Below are 18774 nucleotides of genomic sequence, written 5' to 3'. Positions count from 1 at the left end.
CATTCAGCCTTATATTAAAACAAGCGGATGATAACAAGAATTTCTCTTCCGATAATGCTTTTTTGCGTTTCATTATTCAAGTAATATATTCGTTAACAAAATTGTTTCAATTGAAATCTCTAGATCTTGATTTCTAAATATAAGCATATTAGCATTTCTTTGTAATTAGTATATCGATTAATTCCCGTGCTGAATGTTTTACACGTTTTATTATAGTTATTCGATTATAAATTTATTAAATCTGATGGCATAGTTAAACAACAAAACATTACTGTATGTAACCCTAATGATGGTTGATTTTGTTTATCTTTGTGAAAAAGAGTGAAAACAATCAAACTACAAACTCCAAAGTTCAATTAACCACGGAGTGTATGTTGATTGTAATATAGAGTCCGTGAATTAACTTATTCATTGTTTACGTATGCATTCGACAGGGCGCTTTCGGTAATGACACTGCGCTCTCGGTACTTTTACCTTTTCGGTAAATCTAGGACTATGGTACAGTAGGGCATTTATTTTATTGTGATGACTTTTGGCCATCGAACACAAAGCAACAAGTCCGAAAAGAAAATGTAGTCTTACACCAACGAAAATGATGACAAATATATGTCATCGGAAGAATAGGCTGAAAATACGTATTTCTATTTTGATTCTAACTGTGATTGCACTGACAAGCATTTTCAAGGAGGTTTCATTGTCAATTTTACATGTTGAAAAGAACTTCAGCGATAAAAAAGATGGCGGATTAAATAACTTCACCAACTTTCCAAAAATCCCAATAAAACATCAATTAGGATTAGAAATGTCTAACAATTTAACAACAGATCGAACAAAATTCGTTGTTGTTTTAAGGCGGGCGAGTCAAACGAAGGCGCCTTCAGATTTGAAATTAGATGGAAATCGTGTTACAGAATTGAAAGATATTTTTATCAGCATTAAAACAGCCTCTCAAAACCATGTCAGCCGTCTGCAACTTTTAATAAATACATGGGTACAGCAAGCTAAGAACCAGGTAAATTTGTTAGTTTCAACATATTTAGTGGTTCAGAGTAATGCATCATAACAGTCTGTGCATATCAACAACAAAAATTTCATGTGAGATTGAACTTTACCAGTACGAGTTGTTTACCACTATCAACAAAGTGGGGGTTTGGAGGCGGTAGCCCACGATTCTAAAGAAATATATAGGATTAAATGGATTATTAGTTTTTGCGTTAGGTGTTGCGCGCTAAGCAATGATACAATTATACGCTTTTCCATTCTTTTTTACATACCGGTAAAGTTCAATCGTCCTCAAATGATTTAACCTTTTATGGATTCGATGACAGGCATCTAAGATGCTTATTTGACTTCTATTCCATTCTGGAGTTACCAGAGAAGGAAATGCAATATGGATCAGGTAGTTAATGGTGCTGTTGTAAGGTGACCATTTTGTGGTGTTGTTCTTGTACTATTGATTTATCTTTATATAATACAGAGCTCCAGATAAGGTTTTGTGAAATTCTTAACGTTACTACCAGATTTTCAAAAAGAATTCTTAACTCTGAAATGTTATTCTTAACATTACTACTAAGTTTTGGAAAATAATTCTTAACTTTTCTAAATGACCTAAAAATAAATAATAATGGTTAATTTCATGCAAAAAATCAAAATAAATATACTAACAACTTTATTTATACGAGTTCAACAGTGTCTATTCAGTATTATACAATTTTATTTTTCAAAAACCTTCATATGCCCAAACTGTGCTTAGATTGCATGCCTTTGATGAATTTTTACATATTTCACAATTAAAACGGGTCTCCCCTTCAATCTTTTCAACGATTAGCCACTGGAATTGTCCCTTCCACTCGTTTATTTTTTTTTTATTTTTAAGTTTGGACCCGTCGTGTCTCGTTTTTTTATAGCTTTTCCGACTGTGTCAGCAACTGAACATACAACATCGTATAAGATCTTTTCTATAATGTCTTTCTTAACATTCAACTTCGGCTCACTTTGCGTACAATATGTTAAAAGTGTGTTTTTGCACGCTTTGCAGTTTTTTAGTACGCTCTCTGGGCGCCGCCATTGTTTTTTTGACAGATAGACTGTACACGCCGCTTTTATTGGAAAGAATGCGCTTTGTTAAACAAACCCGATAACCATTGGTGTCAATTAAGGAGATAACCAAGTACTGCTTCTTCCCAGGAAACGGACTCCATAGTGTCCATATCTGCCTATAATACTCGAAAGAGAGGTTGGCAGTAAACAGAAATAGATAATACAGTGGTTCGGATCGATTCCCCCTCCCTCTTATCCCACATAGGTATACAATGAGAACGCTCCTGGAGCAGGAATCGAACCCACGAACTCTCGATTGCTAGACGGACACCTCATCCATGACACCACCGCGACCTATGTAACTATTGTAACAAAACATTTTGTTGCTGCGATGAAGCCTTTGACATGCTGACATTTATCATAAATAAAAATAAAGAGTTTAACTTAGTCTGTAAGGGGGGTAGGGCATTTTCCTCCCCTTATGTGGTTCTTAAATCACACCCCTGTTATGTGTTGTGTTCAGGTGATAGCCCATCATCTCCAAATAGTAGTCGTGCTAAAACCTTAACATTTTGGGTCACTAGGTCAAAGGTCAAGGTCACTGTGACCTCTTATTTAAAACTAACATAGGCTCTAAAGTCAAAGTGCTTCCACCTACAACTTTGAAACTTCATATGTAGATGCACCTTGATGAGTTCTACACGCCACACCCATTTTTGGGTCACTAGGTCAAAGGTCAAGGTCACTGTGACCTCTAATATAAAACTTTAACATAGGCTCTAAAATCAATGTGCTTCAACCTACAACTTTGAAACTTCATATGTAGATGCACCTTGATGAGTTCTACACGCCACACCCATGTTTGGGTCACTAGGTCAAAGGTCAAGGTCACAGTGACCTCTAAAAAATTCAAAAAAATCTGACAAGCTTTGGCAGCTGAGCGTGGCACCCGTTATGCAGTGCTCTTGTTATGTTTCTGAGATAATTCATATGTGGACCTCTGTAACAGATGTGAAGAAATGAAATAATTCTATTTGTTAACTCCTTGATAGTAAATTATAATGGTATCAAACATGCAAAACTTAAATGGCAGAATTAGGCACTTGATGCACCGGTAACCCAAGTTCAGTTATTCCTAAATCAGTGTTTCTTAGTCGAATTCTGGGCGGATATTTGCTGCATTGGAGCGATTATTTTTCCCTTATGGGAAAAGTACTGGTAGACATATCATTTTGAACAATCTTTGAAATTGGGAACATTGACTTTGTGAAATTTTCAGATTAGGAAATATGAGTCTTTTAAATTAGTTGGTATAAATTGCTCAAACCAATTTATATACATGTATTTATTTACATTAATTTTTTCTTGAAGTGTTCAGTTCCAATGCTCATTTTAATTGTCAAAAAGGTTCTTCCTTTTGGGAATTTTTCAGATGAGAATAAGGAATTGTGTAGCTTTTCCTCAATTGGGAAAGTATCTTTTACGGGTACTTTGTAAAGAATGGAAAAAATCAGTGCATTCTCAATCTCAAAACATACTTACGAAATGAGAGCCAAAAACAAATTTCTGGTTGGTTAAAAAATGTTGCTATAAAATATTTGATAAAAACGTAATTCTCCTTTTGCAGTTTATTTATGTCCAGTTTCTTTTAAGCTCAACTATTCACCCAAATGTTGGCCTCTGCGTACTGCTCTGGTTAAGGTAACATCTCAATATCACTGATAATACTAAAGGCATTCATTAGAAACTAACACATGTGGTCAGGGTCATTATGTGAGGTCACTGTATACCGTGCTTTTTTTAGCTCACCTGATTGCTCAGGTGAGCTTTTGTGACCGGTCTTTGTCTGTCGTCCGTCCGTCCGTCCATTAACATTTGCTCGTAAACACTCTAGAGGCCACATTTCTTGTCCTATCTTCATGAAACTTGGTCAGAAGATTTGTCCAAATGAAATCTCTGCCGAGTTTGAAATTGGGTTGTGCCAGGTCAAAAACTAGGTCACTAGGTCAAAAAAGGAAAACCTTGTAAACACTGTAGAAGTCACATTTCATGCCCAATCTTCATGTGACTTTGTCAAAATGTTTGTCTTAATGATATCTTGGTTGAATTCAAAAGTGGTTTCGGTCCGTTGAAAAACATGGCCGCCAGTGGGCGGGGCAGTTTTCCTTATTTGGCTATAGAGAAACTTTATAAACACTCTAGAAGTCACAATTTTTTACCAATCATCATGAAAGTTAATCAAAACATTGGTTTAATTGATTTCTCGGACATGTTCGAAAATGGTCCAGATCGGTGAAAAAACATGGCCGCCAGTGGGCGTGGCATTTTTCTCTATATGTATATAGTGGCAGTTTTCCCTATTTGGCTATAGAGAAATCTTGTAAACACTCTAGAAGTCACAATTTTTCCCCAATCATCATGAGCGTTAATCAAAACATTGGTTTTATTGATATCTCAGACGAGTTCGAAAATGGTCCGGATCGGTGAAAAAACATGGCCGCCAGTGTGCGGGGCATTTTTCTCTATATGTATATAGTGAAAACATGTGAACAGTCCAAATGCAGGGTTTTTTCCCCACTTTTTGGGAAGATAGCCCATGGCTTTGGAATTGGGAATTTTATCGGCATTTTCATGAAATTGGGAAAATTAATTCATTAGCCTTTTTTTCCACACGAAAAGTCCACTAATTAGGGAGATACTGAATTTGATATAACACTTTATAATCATTAAAATTAAAAGAACAAAATCATAAAATACTTTGTTAGATGTAATTGAAATAAAATTTAGATAAAATACGCATTAGACACTTCTTGAAATTGGGAATTTTTTGCCACATTTTGGGAAAAAAGTATACTTTTTGGGATTGGGAACATAGCCGAATTTCGGCTATAAAATCTGGCCAAAAAAAACCCTGAGATGGTTTCTGGATGATAACTCATAAACGCTTAGGCCTAGGATCATGAAACTTCATAGGTACATTGATCATGACTCGCATATGACCCCTGTTGATTTTGAGGTCACTAGGTCAAAGGTCAAGGTAACGGTGACCCGAAATAGCAAAATAGTAAAATGGTTTCCGGATGATAACTCAAGAACGCTTACGCCTAGGATCGTGAAACTTCATCAGTACATTGATCATGACTCGCAGATGACCCCTATTGATTTTCAGGTCACTAGGTCAAAGGTCAAGGTCACGGTGACCCGAAACAGTTAAATGGTTTCCGGATGATAACTCAAGAACTTTTAAATCATTTGGCTCTTTTGTTCACCATCATTGGACAGTGTGTCGCGCGAAAGAATTAGGTAGATATCTCCAAGTTCAAGGTCACACTTTTAGTTCAAAGGTCAAAAATGGCAATAAATGATCTTTTCTGGACCATAACTATGTCATTCATAGTGAGATTTTAAAATGTACATTAATTTTGTTCACAGTCATTGGACGGCGTGTCATGGGAAAGAATTCAAAAGTTCAAAGGTTAAAATGGCTGTAAATAATAATGGCATAACAATTCTTAATCAAAGCGCTGAAAGCACTGAAGTTGTTCGCTTTTGTTGTCCTTGATTAGCTTGTGCGCATTGCACAGGCTAATCAGTGTGCACACGCTAATCTTATTTGACGTGCATTAAGCCCAATTTTCCCTGAAAGCAGCCAATATGTACAGATTTCAATGATAAACACTAGACTGGCCAATGTCGTCTTACAAGCTGGTATATACACTCACTGTTAGAGCAGAATCATTTGTCGTCTGCTGCAGACAGGCAGCGGTAATCGTCCCTAGCAGAGTGAGTTGTGGTTCTTACCATAGCTAAGGCTTCTAAGCACATACTGATTTGCAAAATACATGTATGCTCTGTAAATTAAGTCGGACGCTAAGACCAACTAAACATTGCCATAAATTACATTCTCTTGTTTTGTGAAGACAGCATTTAAAATAGTCTGTGTCAATGCGGCACGTGGGGGTACACGTTACGTCTGTGACAAAGCTCTAGTATAATCTTGTTCTGTTTCAGACATACATTTTCACAGACCAGCGAGATGAAGCATTAGAAAATGTAATGGCAGGTATAGACAAAATTGACTGGTTTTACTTTCACAACTTGATCATGAAGAGATCATTCAAATTTCATGCAAGGATATACCAAAACTAAAGTATATGCTTGACAATGTTTAGAAATATTGAGAGACACTCTGACAGAGTTGTCATTATTAAAAGATTGCAGATAAAATTCATGTTTCAAATTGTACACAGATTGCTTGTTGACTTCATATTGAAAAAGCGAATAATTTTTTTCTTATGAACATGACATTAATACCTCAAGGGTTACATCAAAGTGCCCTATAATAATTAGATTAAAAAAACAACAACACTTGCTTCATTTGATGACAACAATGGCCTGAATGGCTACGAGTTTCTGTTTATAGGAAGAAAAGCATTTTCTATAAATATATATATAAAAACAATAATTATATATGTAAGAAACATACAGAAAATAAAAGTGATAATTTTGTATTGAAGTTTTGTTTCTGATCTGTATTAAAAAGTATACCGGTTATTTTAAAGTTGCAATTAGCATTGTAGGTTTGCCTTTTTGTATTGATTTTTTTTTCAGGTTTGTATTCATGAAGTATTCATATGATTTTCATGTTGCAGGTCACATTGTAAATACCAACTGTTCAAGGGACCATAATAGGTTTGAGTATTTGGTTTTTAACAGCATGCTAGACATTGGTATCTCTATAAGTCACTTAAACAAGTTAATATTTTATATAAGTTACTAGATGTTTGATACTATTAGTTGTTGTATTATAAAACAACATCATTGTTGACTCAGTATAACCCCGGTTAATAGTGCACCTCTTGTTATTTAATCTTCATGCAGCTTTGTACAAAGCTTATTTAAAGTACTGGTAATTACTATACCAGAAAACTACATCTATTTTTATTTAAACAACGATGTGTTATTGTTTCAAGTGAACAATCTTCCAAATTTTTATTTAGATTCTATAACTGCTTTGTATGACTTCGACAATCTGTTTTCTATAACACAGTTATCCTTTGTCATTCACAGGCGCTCACTTGTGTGTAAGATGGGTCATGAGTTTGACATGTACATCGTGTCGGAGCTTCGCTGGTGGTGTCACGTGGACGATGACACGTACTTAAATGTGAAAGAGCTTGTTAGACTGCTGGCCGGGTACCGGCACACGGAGGACTGGTACCTGGGGAAACCCAGTCTGGACCACCCCATAGAGGTGATCAACCATGTGAACCCTGGGGTAGGTAACCGGGCTTAATATGCCATACGCCAGATTAGCTAATGGGTACAGATTCACCAGTTTGGCTAAAGAAAATTCTATATGGCTAGAACCTTTTCCCCATGAAAACCTTTAAAATAGCCAAAATTACACACATTTCATTTAAGTATTAAATCGGAACAAGTAGAATGCACTTTTGTGAATGTGTTTAAAAATACTCAAATATACATGTATATACTAATACTAGAATGCTTTGTACTTGCTTTTTCCACAACCTCAAATGTACTCATATTCTCCTTAAATAGCTTCATATGATTGCCAGATGTAACTAACCGTTTAATGTAAAAATGAGTAACTGAAAGTGAAACAAAAATGCCTTAGCTTAAAACTACTATAATTAACCGCAAACAAAGTAGTACGGTTTAGAGTAAACAAAGGTCCTCAAGCCTGGTTGACAGAAATGTGTGCTGTTAGGGTACAACCGTAACAACAACAAAGTTCAATGCTGTCTGTAGGACTAACTTATTAGTTAGTGTATTCTGCTCTCTGATATTTGTATGCCCCCGGTATGGTGGCATATAGCAGTTGAACTGTCCGTCAGTATGTCAGTCTGTCTGTCCGTCAGAAAAAAACTTAAACGTTGTCCATAACTTTTGCAATATTGAAGATAGCAACTTGATATTTGGCATGCATGTGTATCTCATGGAGCTGCACATTTTGAGTGGTAGAAGTTCAAGGTCAAGGTCATCCTTCAAGGTCAAAGGTAAAAAATAATAAAACAAAGCGGCGTTCTCATGAAGCTGCGCATTTTGAGTGGTGGAAGTTCAAGGTCAAGGTCATCCTTCAAGGTCAAAGGTCAAAAAAATAATTATATTTCAAAGCGGCGCAATAGGGGGCATTGTGTTTCTGACGAACACATCTCTTGTTTTCAGATCCTTTTATCAATAATCCTATTGTCTATTATAGTATCTTGAGTGGAAATTAACATACATATATTTCCAAATTGCATATCTGTCATGTTTTTGCATTTATAGTTTGACAGTTATTTGATATTTCACCAACATCTTAGTTATTTTAGTATTATGTGAATGGTGTCTATTTTGGAGAGCAAAAAGAGACCGTATGTTTGTACATTTTACTATCAAAGGATGGGACTGTCTGTGGACTGGGTCTGTTATAATTATGTGTACATTTTACTATCAAAGGATGGGACTGTCTGTGGACTGGGTCTGTTATAATTGTGTCTATGTTATAAATTAATGTTAATTGTGCCAGTCCAACACCTCCATGAATGCCCACAAAATATTTATTTATTTATACATGTTATAAACATATTGAGTGATGCATAATGTTTAACTATGGATTGTTGTTAAATGGACAACAACACATATGCAAATCATTAGAGTTACTTATGGTGTCACTTAAATATACTGGAATGTTTCAGTGATAATATTTTGACATGTTATCTAACATCAATGTGTGTTGATCATAGTGAATGCATATTTTGTATGTTTTTGGTCCCTAACAGCCTCTTGGTATAGGTAATGAAATTGTGCTTTTGTTGGTAACTTGTTTAATGTGTAAAGTTTTGGTTTCAATTTTGAGTTTGCGGTGTTTGTAAAGCCATTATGTTGCTGTTTGATTATTTTGAGCCCTTGCTTTTTTATTCTCCCTAAAAGATGGTGGGGCATATTTTAGTCTTGCATTGTCCATCCGTCTGAGTTCTAATCTTAATGTAATTGAGTCAATAGGTATTTCATAAAGTAATTGACTCATTTTTCGTTCCCAAGCTTTGCACGAACGCATACTTTTAGAAAGGGATGATCAGGGAGCACCTAAGTTTCAGTGATTTTCTTTTGCTGTGTTACCAAGGTTAGTTCAAATATTGTTTTTTATTGAAGTTAATTTATTGGAAACTTTAAAGCACTTATTTTTGTTTGAATTTGTCCAAATTACATGCAAGACCAAAGTACATGAGAAATAAAGGTGTCTCATGTTAAAGCAAAAAATAGATAAAGTAAATACGTCTTTAGTCACAATGCAATTTTGTTCTTATTGAAACATGTTTCCTGTAACTTATTGGACATTTCAATGGTTTTCTTTTGTTTTTATTTTATTTATATAAAAAGCCTGAAAACTTGTAATTAATGATGTGTACATAAATACGGTTGTATGTTTTAATTTGTACATTGTGTCATGTTTGTTGTTTTAGTTTCAGTTGTGTTTACATAGATGTGTTAAAAGGCCCAATTTACTTTGAGATATTAACAGCAAACATATTAACAGCAACTACAAAATAAATTACTTCCTTGAACAATTATTTTGCTCACCATTATGTTTGTATTAGTATTAATTTCATTTGAAGATAATGGAATAAATTAAATATAGAACTGTAGTATAACTTCTTTGACTAAAGCAATAATTAATAATAATCCTATGGTTACCAAATGAGATTCTTCATGTAAAAATGAGTCTTATGCAATATAAGGCCAGCATAGCTCCAGACTAGCATGCACATATGCGCGGGCTGGTTTGGAAGTACTCTGTCTGCTAATAGAACCATGGACTTTATGGCGGACTCAGTAGCTCCTTACCAGACTGATCCAATGTGCATGCAGGTCTGGAGCTACGCTGGCATGGTATGATATAAGACACATTTTTGCAAGATGCAACATATCTCAGTCACAATAAAATTGTTTGTATATCAATAATAAATTACCACAATAAATTGAAGCATTGATAGCTGGATAATAGACCCTTTCAGTTATTGCCGGTATTTAATTATCTCCCTTGTGTGACGTCATATCTCCCTTGTGTGACGTCATGCGATGATAATCAAGTGTATCGATTGTAAACGAGAACAGAAATCTTGTTAGAAAATGTTTTTTTCAACGATGTAAGTGGACTAAAAATATGCACACAAAGATTTGTACTTACCAAATTGTTAATAATGTATTTTCTAATAAATTTTTTATATTCGGTTTATACTGCTGATACAGCAGTGGTATTGTTCATCAGAGAATGTGATCGGAAGACTAAATACTGAAAATCCCACAAAACAAAACAACTAAGTAAGCCATATTCTTTCTTATAGTAAGACTTTTATAAATGATGTTTAAAAAATAATGAAACATATATTTATTTGATCACAATTATAAGTGGTGTGAATATTGTTGTTGTTCATCAGCGATCGAAGGTGTAAGAGATGCATTTAATCAATTGTAAAACAAAGCCCTAAAAAAGTGGAATACATAACAATTGTTAAATTATCATTTTCTTATCCATTGAATGGATTTTTGTTTTGTTTATATTGAATGACAATATTAATAAATGTTAGCATACATATGAAAACGAACTCTGCATATTATGCAAATTGAACTGTCTTTGCATGTATAATGAAATCTCTTTACTAATGATAAGGAGTGATTCAAATCTAGCATTTTATGATCAATAAATCTATATATTTAATATATTTAACGCAAGTATTGTTTACCCTATTGTGATTGTTTGTTTTCATGATGGTGTTTCGTACACTGAAATAACGTAGTCCGTACTTAAATCTATACATGTAATAGCGGAGTTTACATTTGCTGGTACCCGTTGAATACCTCAATTGTGTAGCAGTTAAATTGCACAATATTTAAAATTTATTTATAGTTATTAAACACTGTATTATTATGATTAAATTGGCTAATATATATACACTTGTTCCTGTAAATCTATTTCCAATAATGTCTTCATTATTTTTAATGTTAAACTATTTTATTGAAGCAAATGTTCAGTATTTTGGCTTTAAAATTTGGCTAAAAGAACTGCTTAATATGCCATGGGGGAATGACATGGGGGTATCATAAATTGTGTGTTATTACCAGACACTAGGCTGCAACATGTGGTTTATGCAGGAACCCAACTATAGGTCCCTGGGTTTATTATGCCCCCGGTAGGGTGGCATATAGCAGATGAACTGTCCGTCAGTATGTCAGTCTGTCAGTCTGTCCGTCCGTCCGGAAAAAAAACTTAAACGTTGGCCATAACTTTTGCAATATTGAAGATAGCAACTTGATATTTGGCATGCATGTGTATCGCATGAAGCTGCACATTTTTAGTGGTGGAAGTTCAAGGTCAGGTCATCCTTCTAGGTCAAAGGTCAAAAAAAATAATTCAAAGCGGCATTCCCATGAAGCTGCACATTTTGAGTGGTGGAAGTTCAAGGTCAAGGTCATCCTTCAAGGTCAAAGGTCAACAATTTTTTTTTTTAATTTCAAAGTGGCGGAATAGGGAGCATTGTGTTTCTGACAAACACATCTCTTGTGACACCTTGTTTTCTTTGTAATTGTCTGGGCAGTATCCGATCATAACGAGATAATCGGGTTGTGATGAACAAAGGTGAAATAAAACACGGGATAAATATGCTGCAACAAAGAGTGTCAACATTGGTGAGAACAATTAAATCAAACAATTACATTATTCAAGAGAATGTATTTTATGTGAAACAAGGTATGTTTTTTCAGACAAATAAAGTTTCAAATCAGGTACAATAAATTGCGTAATTTGATCTATTTAATTGTTGTTTGTTTTCATCATTACTTGTTTTCGTTTGTTAAATTTAAGTTATTCTGAAATAATTGCAATTTATGAGAATTTTTTAACAAAAAATGGTCGCGAAGAAGTGCCAAGTATGGAGATTTTTGTCATAGCCACATACCGAGCTCTTACATTGTGTTCTACTCCAGAGTTTGTTGTTAGTAAAAACAAATAATAACAACAATATAAACGTTTCAAAAATGCATTTCCTTGCATGCAAATGTTTTATTAAGTCATAACTAGTAAAATTTTATTTGATATGTTGCATGATTATCATTACAAGCGATGATTTTGTCAGCCTTCCCTTTATGCGCTTATATGAATTCCACCTCTTTTTGCCAACCAGTGGGCGGAGTCTTAACTTTGCAGGTGGGGTGAATTTACACTTCAATACCCATTTACAATGGTAAAGGTCATGTTCCCAAGTGGTAAAAAAGCGCTCAAATCAAATGCCAATGATCAATTCCATTAAAATATAAACGTTCAGCGCTTTTTTCAATATTTGGCATTTTAATAAAATATTTACGTTAAAAGTTTAATGGTAACAGTGCGGGATTTGTCTTGCGACACACAGGGTTATTGAACAGAATGTTTAATGTATTTTCACGCGTTAATATACTAAAATGATATTATGCGAAAAGAGATAGCTTTAATAGACGTCAATATAATAAAAAATGAAATATTCGTGCAATACGCATACACGGTATAGTGCAAGAGACGTTGATATTATCAGCGACACTGTACAATTTTCTCTCTGGCGGATTTTTTATCATATCATTACGTCACATCTGGCTAAGGGACACAACTCTTACATTAGTAAATGAGAATAACTGAAAGGGTCTATTTGAGTTTATGTGTTGGTCCATAGTTCTTTGAACTAGAATTGTACCCTATGTATAGAATAACATACATACAATTATACATAAATACTTACAACTTTAAAATGAATTGCACTTGTGCTAGAATTTGTTAATGATAGTATAAAATTGAAAATTTAAGTATTTAAATTGTCAACTTAATTAAACTGATCAGATTCTAATCTTTAGAATATTTCTTACAATTCAATATGGCAGCCATTGTGAATCATAGCCTGTATTTCAATAGCTGTTTTCATAAAAAAAAATAAAAAAAAAATCTGATATAATATATATAAACATATCAGAATTTTTTTTTTTTTTTTTTTTGATGACAAAAGTTGTTTTATGACATATTGATAGTGTTAAAGTGACTTGTCCACGCGCCCAATACCTGTGGTTTGACATTGTGATAAAGAAGTTTTACTTTATTTTCAATTTGTATCTTATGTTTTGGAATTGTCAAGTTTACAACAATTCAGTGTATTTATTTTATAATAGTATTTTACATGTTTTATCTACATAAGTCTTCAATTAAACATTCTACAACTTTATGTGTAAAAGTATTTCAGTTAATGATAATTTACTAAGCATCATTGTCCCTGTTATTCTTTAATGAATTATTGTATTGAGATAAAACCCATCTGTTAAATAAAGATCGTAATTGCAATGACGTATGGTGTTTACTTTTAGCCCAAGCTTGCATTCTGGTTTGCAACTGGAGGAGCAGGGTTCTGTGTGAGTCGAGCCTTGGCACTGAAGATGGTTCCATATGCAGGGTATGTTGAGGGTTTGGTACCAGTAATGTTTAAATATTGTTTGTTTAAGAGGTCACTTTTTCACAGCAATTCCTTAATTTGTATAGTATTGAGTTCTTTTCCGGTATGCCAGTTATTTTGTTGGTTTGGTAGTCAAATAGGTACCAATAGGCATTGTGTTTCTGACAAACACATCTCTTGTTGTGACCTGTATTTATTTGATTTTTACTCTATATAACACCCTTAATCAATACGGTCAAAACTGTTGTATAAAGTTTCTAATCCGCATGCCTTTTATGCCTTTCATTGAGGGTTTATTGAGTGTTTAATGCGTGACATATATACATAATACACTGTTATTTATGTTTGATTTACATTAACCTTATATGTGCTGTCTCCCAACTTAGTGGCGGAAGGCTGACGAAAGCCGGAGACCAGATCAGGCTACCAGACGATTGCACCATTGGATATATAATAAGTAAGATTTATTTGTATGTCCCTCACCACTATAGTGGGAGACATATTGTTTTTGCCCTGTCTGTTGGTTTGTTGGTTTGCGTCAAACTTTAACATTTGCCCTAACTTTTGCAATATTGAAGATAGCAACTTCATATTTTGCATGCATGTGTATCTCATGGAGCTCCACATTTTGAGTGGTGAAAGGTCAAGGTCATCCTTCAAGGTCAAAGGTCAAATATATGGGTCAAAATCGCTCATTTAATATACACTTTTGCAATATTGAAGATAGCAACTTGATATTTGGCATGCATGTGTATCTCATGGAGCTGCACATTTTGAGTGGTGAAAGGTCAAGGTCATCCTTCAATGTCAAAGGTCAAACATACGGGGGGAAATAGTGTTTCTTGTTTTTTTTTTGAAACTGCGTCAGATCTAAATAGCTTTGTGGCTAATTGTATAAAAATAAATTGTATTAGTTGATGTAGAAAACTTGGAATTTGCCTTCATAACCACAAATATTGTATGATTTTTTGTCAATGAAGGAAGGCTTTCTATCAGTTAAATAATAATCTGCAGTTTTGTTGTCAATTGTTTGCCGTAAATGACATGTGGGTGTATGTGCTTTTAGAGCTGGTAGGGCATTTGTGAGCTTTTAATAAACAATATTTGAACTACAAATGAATTTTGTTTACCGAGTTTCTTGTGGACACTTGACACTTGTGGACACAGCTGTCTTAATTGTGGTTTGGTGTTTGTTCAACAAGTCTGTGCAAGTATATGTAAAAAAAATTTAAACTTCTATTTCATTATTTGTTGAGTTATTTTTAAATTGCAACTGCGTTGTTGCATGCAACTTCTTTATCTGAGGTATGTAATGCTCAAAAAGTGTCGATAGTGCTAAGGTCATGGTAACAAAGTAAAAGGCAAATATTAATGATCAGATGGTTTTGTTATGCAAATTTCAACACATTGTAACATTTAAAGTTATACTGGGACAAAATCTCTCATTCAAAATGCAGCACATGATTGCCGTATTTTCTACATCATTAAAAAGTGCAATGTGAGCTTGTTAAGTACTATCAGTGGTGTCTCTAGTTGTTCATGAATATAATTTTAAATCATTACACATGCTTGTTAAAAAAAACACTCAGCTGGTGTGTAAATGTATGTAGTGCAGCCATTTGTTAAGAATTTTAAATACTAGTACATGTACTATACAAGTTTTATTTTGCGCATCAAGATGTATACAGTGAACCTGTGGAACAATCAATGCATATTGCAGATAGTCTTCTTCACAAGGAATTGACTGTGATAGACAAATTCCATTCCCATTTGGAGGCACTATGGAGGATAAGTCCAGCTGATATTATAACACAGGTACCTCTACAGGTTTATCTCTTATTCAAGTCATAAAACATTTTCAAGTTATCTTCTCATAATTCTGGTATGATCACAGTTGTGACAAATCTATGTTAACAGTTAAAAATAGTATATGTTATGTTCACATTTTAACATGTGCTTTGCTCACAAAACGTTTAGGCAAAGGTTGGATTTGCATTTTTGTATTAATCACAGTTAAACCACTCACTAGGCATATATGTGTATAATATTACTCCTTGAACACCATGTGCACTGTTTTATGAAATATAGTTCATACTCTTAGATATCACTGAGTTACCTTATGACAAAAGAACGGACAAACATTGTGAATGTACCAGGATTTCCAGTGGAAAAAGACCCTACCAGGTTTGTTTTCATAAAATGTTTACTCATGATGCCTGTCTATGTCCAAAATGTATCTTGATTTGCTTTTCATATTTGATTCACATCAATTCATGTCAATCCAAATAAATCTGTTTGTCATTGGTAATTGAACTTATTTCCTAATTTGAACTTACATAATGTTATCTTTATTCACATTATTATTTTATCATAACATACTAAATGGGTGAACAATTAATCTTTTTTAGGTATGAATTGAAAGATACCCGGTAGTTGTTTTAACACAAGAAGTATAATTCAATACATCATTTTCCAAAGTTTATAATACCGTAATTACTCTAATTATTTGGACACTTAAAAACAATAATTATTTTTCTTAATACAAAATTTGGAAACGAAATTCAGGTGTCGAAACATTTAAAGACAAAAAATACAGATGTTAAATTTTTTAGAGATTAGCCCATGTACTAAATTGGTACCCCGTTTTATTGCAGGTTGTGGTCTATTCACTGTCTCATTCACCCCTTGAGTTCAGAATGTCTTCGCCATGTTGACAGATGACAGCACGAAGGATGATGCTTGGGATGGTGGTGGTAGTGGTTATGATATTGTTGAGGCTGATAAATATTTTGTGTGGCAGGAAACCTTGATCTCATTGGCACATTTCCATGAAGGCCTGTAACAAACAAACAAAAGAATTTACTGGTTTTCTTTTCAGTTAAACTGTCCCTGTATTTTTTTTCTTAGTGTTCATTGCAGGCCTTATCTTAGTGTTCATTTGTTGTTGTTTATTTGCAACTGTTATTATTATATAACCTGATCAAAATGTACCAATGTAGAGCTTTTGTGATTGCCTTTTGTCCCCAGTGCATTGTCAATTGTCTGTTGTCTTATCATCAACATTTGCCTTAAGAAACCCTATTTAATGTCCAATCTAAGTTGAACTCGGTCAGATGATTTGTCCCAATGATATCTTGGACGAGTTCAAAAATGGTTCTGGTTGATTGAAAAAATGGCCATCAGGGGGCGGGGCATTTTTCCTTATAGTGCTTAAGTAAAACCTTTTTAACACTAGAAGTCGCATTTATTGTCCAATCTTCATGAAACTTGGTCAGAACGATTTTTTTCTTATTATATCTTTGAGGAGTCCATTCTGTTGAAAAAATATGGCCGCCAGGGAGCGGGGTATTTTTCCTTTTATGGCTGTAGTAAAACCTTGTCATGTCTCTAAAAGTCACATTTATAATCCAATCCTCATGAAACTTGGTCAGAAAGTTTGTTCTAATGATATCTTGGATGAGTTTGAAAATGGTTCTGGTCTGTTGAAAAAATTGCTGGTGCATTTTTACTGATATGACTATAATAAAACCATGTTATTTCTGTAGAAGCCACATTTATGTTAGAATCTTTATGAAACTTGATCAGAACATTTGTTCTTATGGTTGTTCACCGGAGTTTTAAAATGGTTATGGTTCGTCGAAAATAGGGCTTCCAGGGGGCGTTTTTTTTATCTTATTTGGCTTTAGTAAAACCATTTACACTCTTGAAATCACATTTTTAGTCTAATCTTCAGGAAACTTGGTCAAAAAAATTGTTCAAATGATATCTGGGCTGAGTTCGAAAATGGTTCCCGTCCGTTGGTAAACATTGCTGCTTGGGGACTGGGCTTTTTTTATGCCCCCGGTAGGGTGGCATATAGCAGTTGAACTGTCCGTCAGTCTGTCCGTCCGACCGAAAACTTTAACATTGCCCATAACTTTTGCAATATTGAAGAAAGCAACTTGATATTTGGCATGCATGTGTATCTCATGGAGCTGCACATTTTGAGTGGTGAAAGGTCAAGGTCATCCTTCAAGTTCAAAGGTCAAATGTATGACTTCAAAGCGGCGCAGTAGGGAGCATTGTGTTTCTGACAAACACATCTCTTGTTCTTATATGGCCATGGTAAAAAACCTTGTTAACTCTCTTGTTATTGATATTTTGGCCAAGTTTGAAAACGGTTTCAGAAACATCTCAAAAGTTGCATATAGCAGCTCAGTTCCCTGTCTCAGGTGTGCCTCTGGTCCTCTTGATTTTTATTTGGGTTTGTACCAGTAATAAAATATGGTCTTTGTCACTAGTCATTTGATAACACAAGCAAGAATGTAATGGAATTTATAATAGTATACCTTATAATATCTAAATGTTCTTATCAGAAAAACATAAGTTTATCAAACTTTTTCAATATCATATTTTATGATATTTATGTGTGTGCTTTTTTCTAGCATAATCATTAGTGCCATTTATAGTATACATTTCTCAAATACTTTTTAACGGGTAAATCTATATGAATGTACCAATATGTATGTAAAGGGCTTGTAAGTGTTTTACAAACTATTGGAAAATGTACTGCAATATTGGTGCAACATTTATGAACGAGCTGTACTACTGGGTAGTTTAATAGATAATTAGTCAATATTATATGCAACCAGCATAGCACAGCATAGCTACGCAATTGCCCAGACTGGTCAGGAGCCATGTTCCTTGGTCCATTCCTTGACTGGGCTTAGCCAATGCTGCTTATGGCTTTAGTCCCATTTTTGCATGATATGGTGCCATTTTAATGGACTTGGAAAAATGAGTAAGTTTTGGCAAAGTTTTAACCATAGTAGCTTCATATTGGTGTTAATGTAGATAATTATATATTTATATAGAGGGTTGATATAGGTTTCTAGCTGTCATTAAGCTTAAAAAAAAGATGTAAATTGTTATTGTGTTCATGGACTCTATTAGTAACATTCATTTGATATGTGTACATTATTAAGAAATTCTATACTGGTTATATAATATATATCAATACACAAGTTTCAAGAGTGTAGTTTATCATAATTATAGAGAGCTGTTTTTTCTGGACTTTCTATCCTACATAAAAATGTTAATGTTTAGTTTGCTCTTTTTACCATGGGCAAACACACTGCTCTGGGGAGAATACAAAATAGATGATTTCATTTGTATATGTAAGAAATATTGTAGAATTCAATTGTATTGTGGACATGTGTGATGGCTTTGTATGGCTTTATTTTACAAAACGTTTATTCAACATTCTCACACATGCTAAACT

The 18774-nt window shown here is 34.0% G+C and overlaps 1 protein-coding gene across 3 annotated transcripts; it reads left to right on the top strand.

The window, feature by feature from the left end:
- The first annotated feature begins 504 nt into the window (after positions 1-504).
- Positions 505-16271, top strand: LOC127868751 (beta-1,3-N-acetylglucosaminyltransferase lunatic fringe-like). 3 transcript variants are annotated; one of them, XM_052410774.1, is made up of 9 exons: positions 505-1012; positions 6052-6103; positions 6693-6732; positions 7111-7318; positions 13429-13514; positions 13901-13971; positions 15235-15329; positions 15616-15698; positions 16169-16271. In XM_052410774.1, exons 1-9 carry the CDS (start codon positions 593-595, stop codon positions 16233-16235), a joined length of 1122 nt encoding a protein of 373 aa, XP_052266734.1. In that variant the 5' UTR covers positions 505-592; the 3' UTR covers positions 16236-16271. The 3 variants fall into 3 exon arrangements, 2 of the variants coding, with proteins under 2 accessions (XP_052266734.1, XP_052266735.1); XM_052410775.1 differs by lacking the exon at positions 505-1012 and adding an exon at positions 1776-2398; XR_008044238.1 differs by lacking the exons at positions 15235-15329; positions 15616-15698; positions 16169-16271 and adding an exon at positions 8826-10368 and having other exon boundaries at positions 13901-13947.
- Positions 16272-18774: the final 2503 nt, after the last annotated feature.

This window comes from Dreissena polymorpha, chromosome 2 (genome assembly GCF_020536995.1).
Source record: "Dreissena polymorpha isolate Duluth1 chromosome 2, UMN_Dpol_1.0, whole genome shotgun sequence".
Lineage (NCBI taxonomy): Eukaryota > Metazoa > Mollusca > Bivalvia > Myida > Dreissenidae > Dreissena > Dreissena polymorpha.
This window is presented reverse-complemented; position numbering and strand designations above follow the sequence as displayed.

What these genes read in the sequence shown, in the direction of transcription:
- LOC127868751 (XM_052410774.1), top strand. Translation starts at nt 593, where the DNA reads ATGATGACAAATATATGTCATCGGAAGAATAGGCTGAAAATACGTATT. An exon ending in ATTAGAAAATGTAATGGCAG is followed by an intron (nt 6,104 to 6,692) that starts GTATAGACAAAA and finishes TTCATGTTGCAG; the next exon opens with GTCACATTGTAAATACCAAC. An exon ending in TCAACCATGTGAACCCTGGG is followed by an intron (nt 7,319 to 13,428) that starts GTAGGTAACCGG and finishes GTTTACTTTTAG; the next exon opens with CCCAAGCTTGCATTCTGGTT.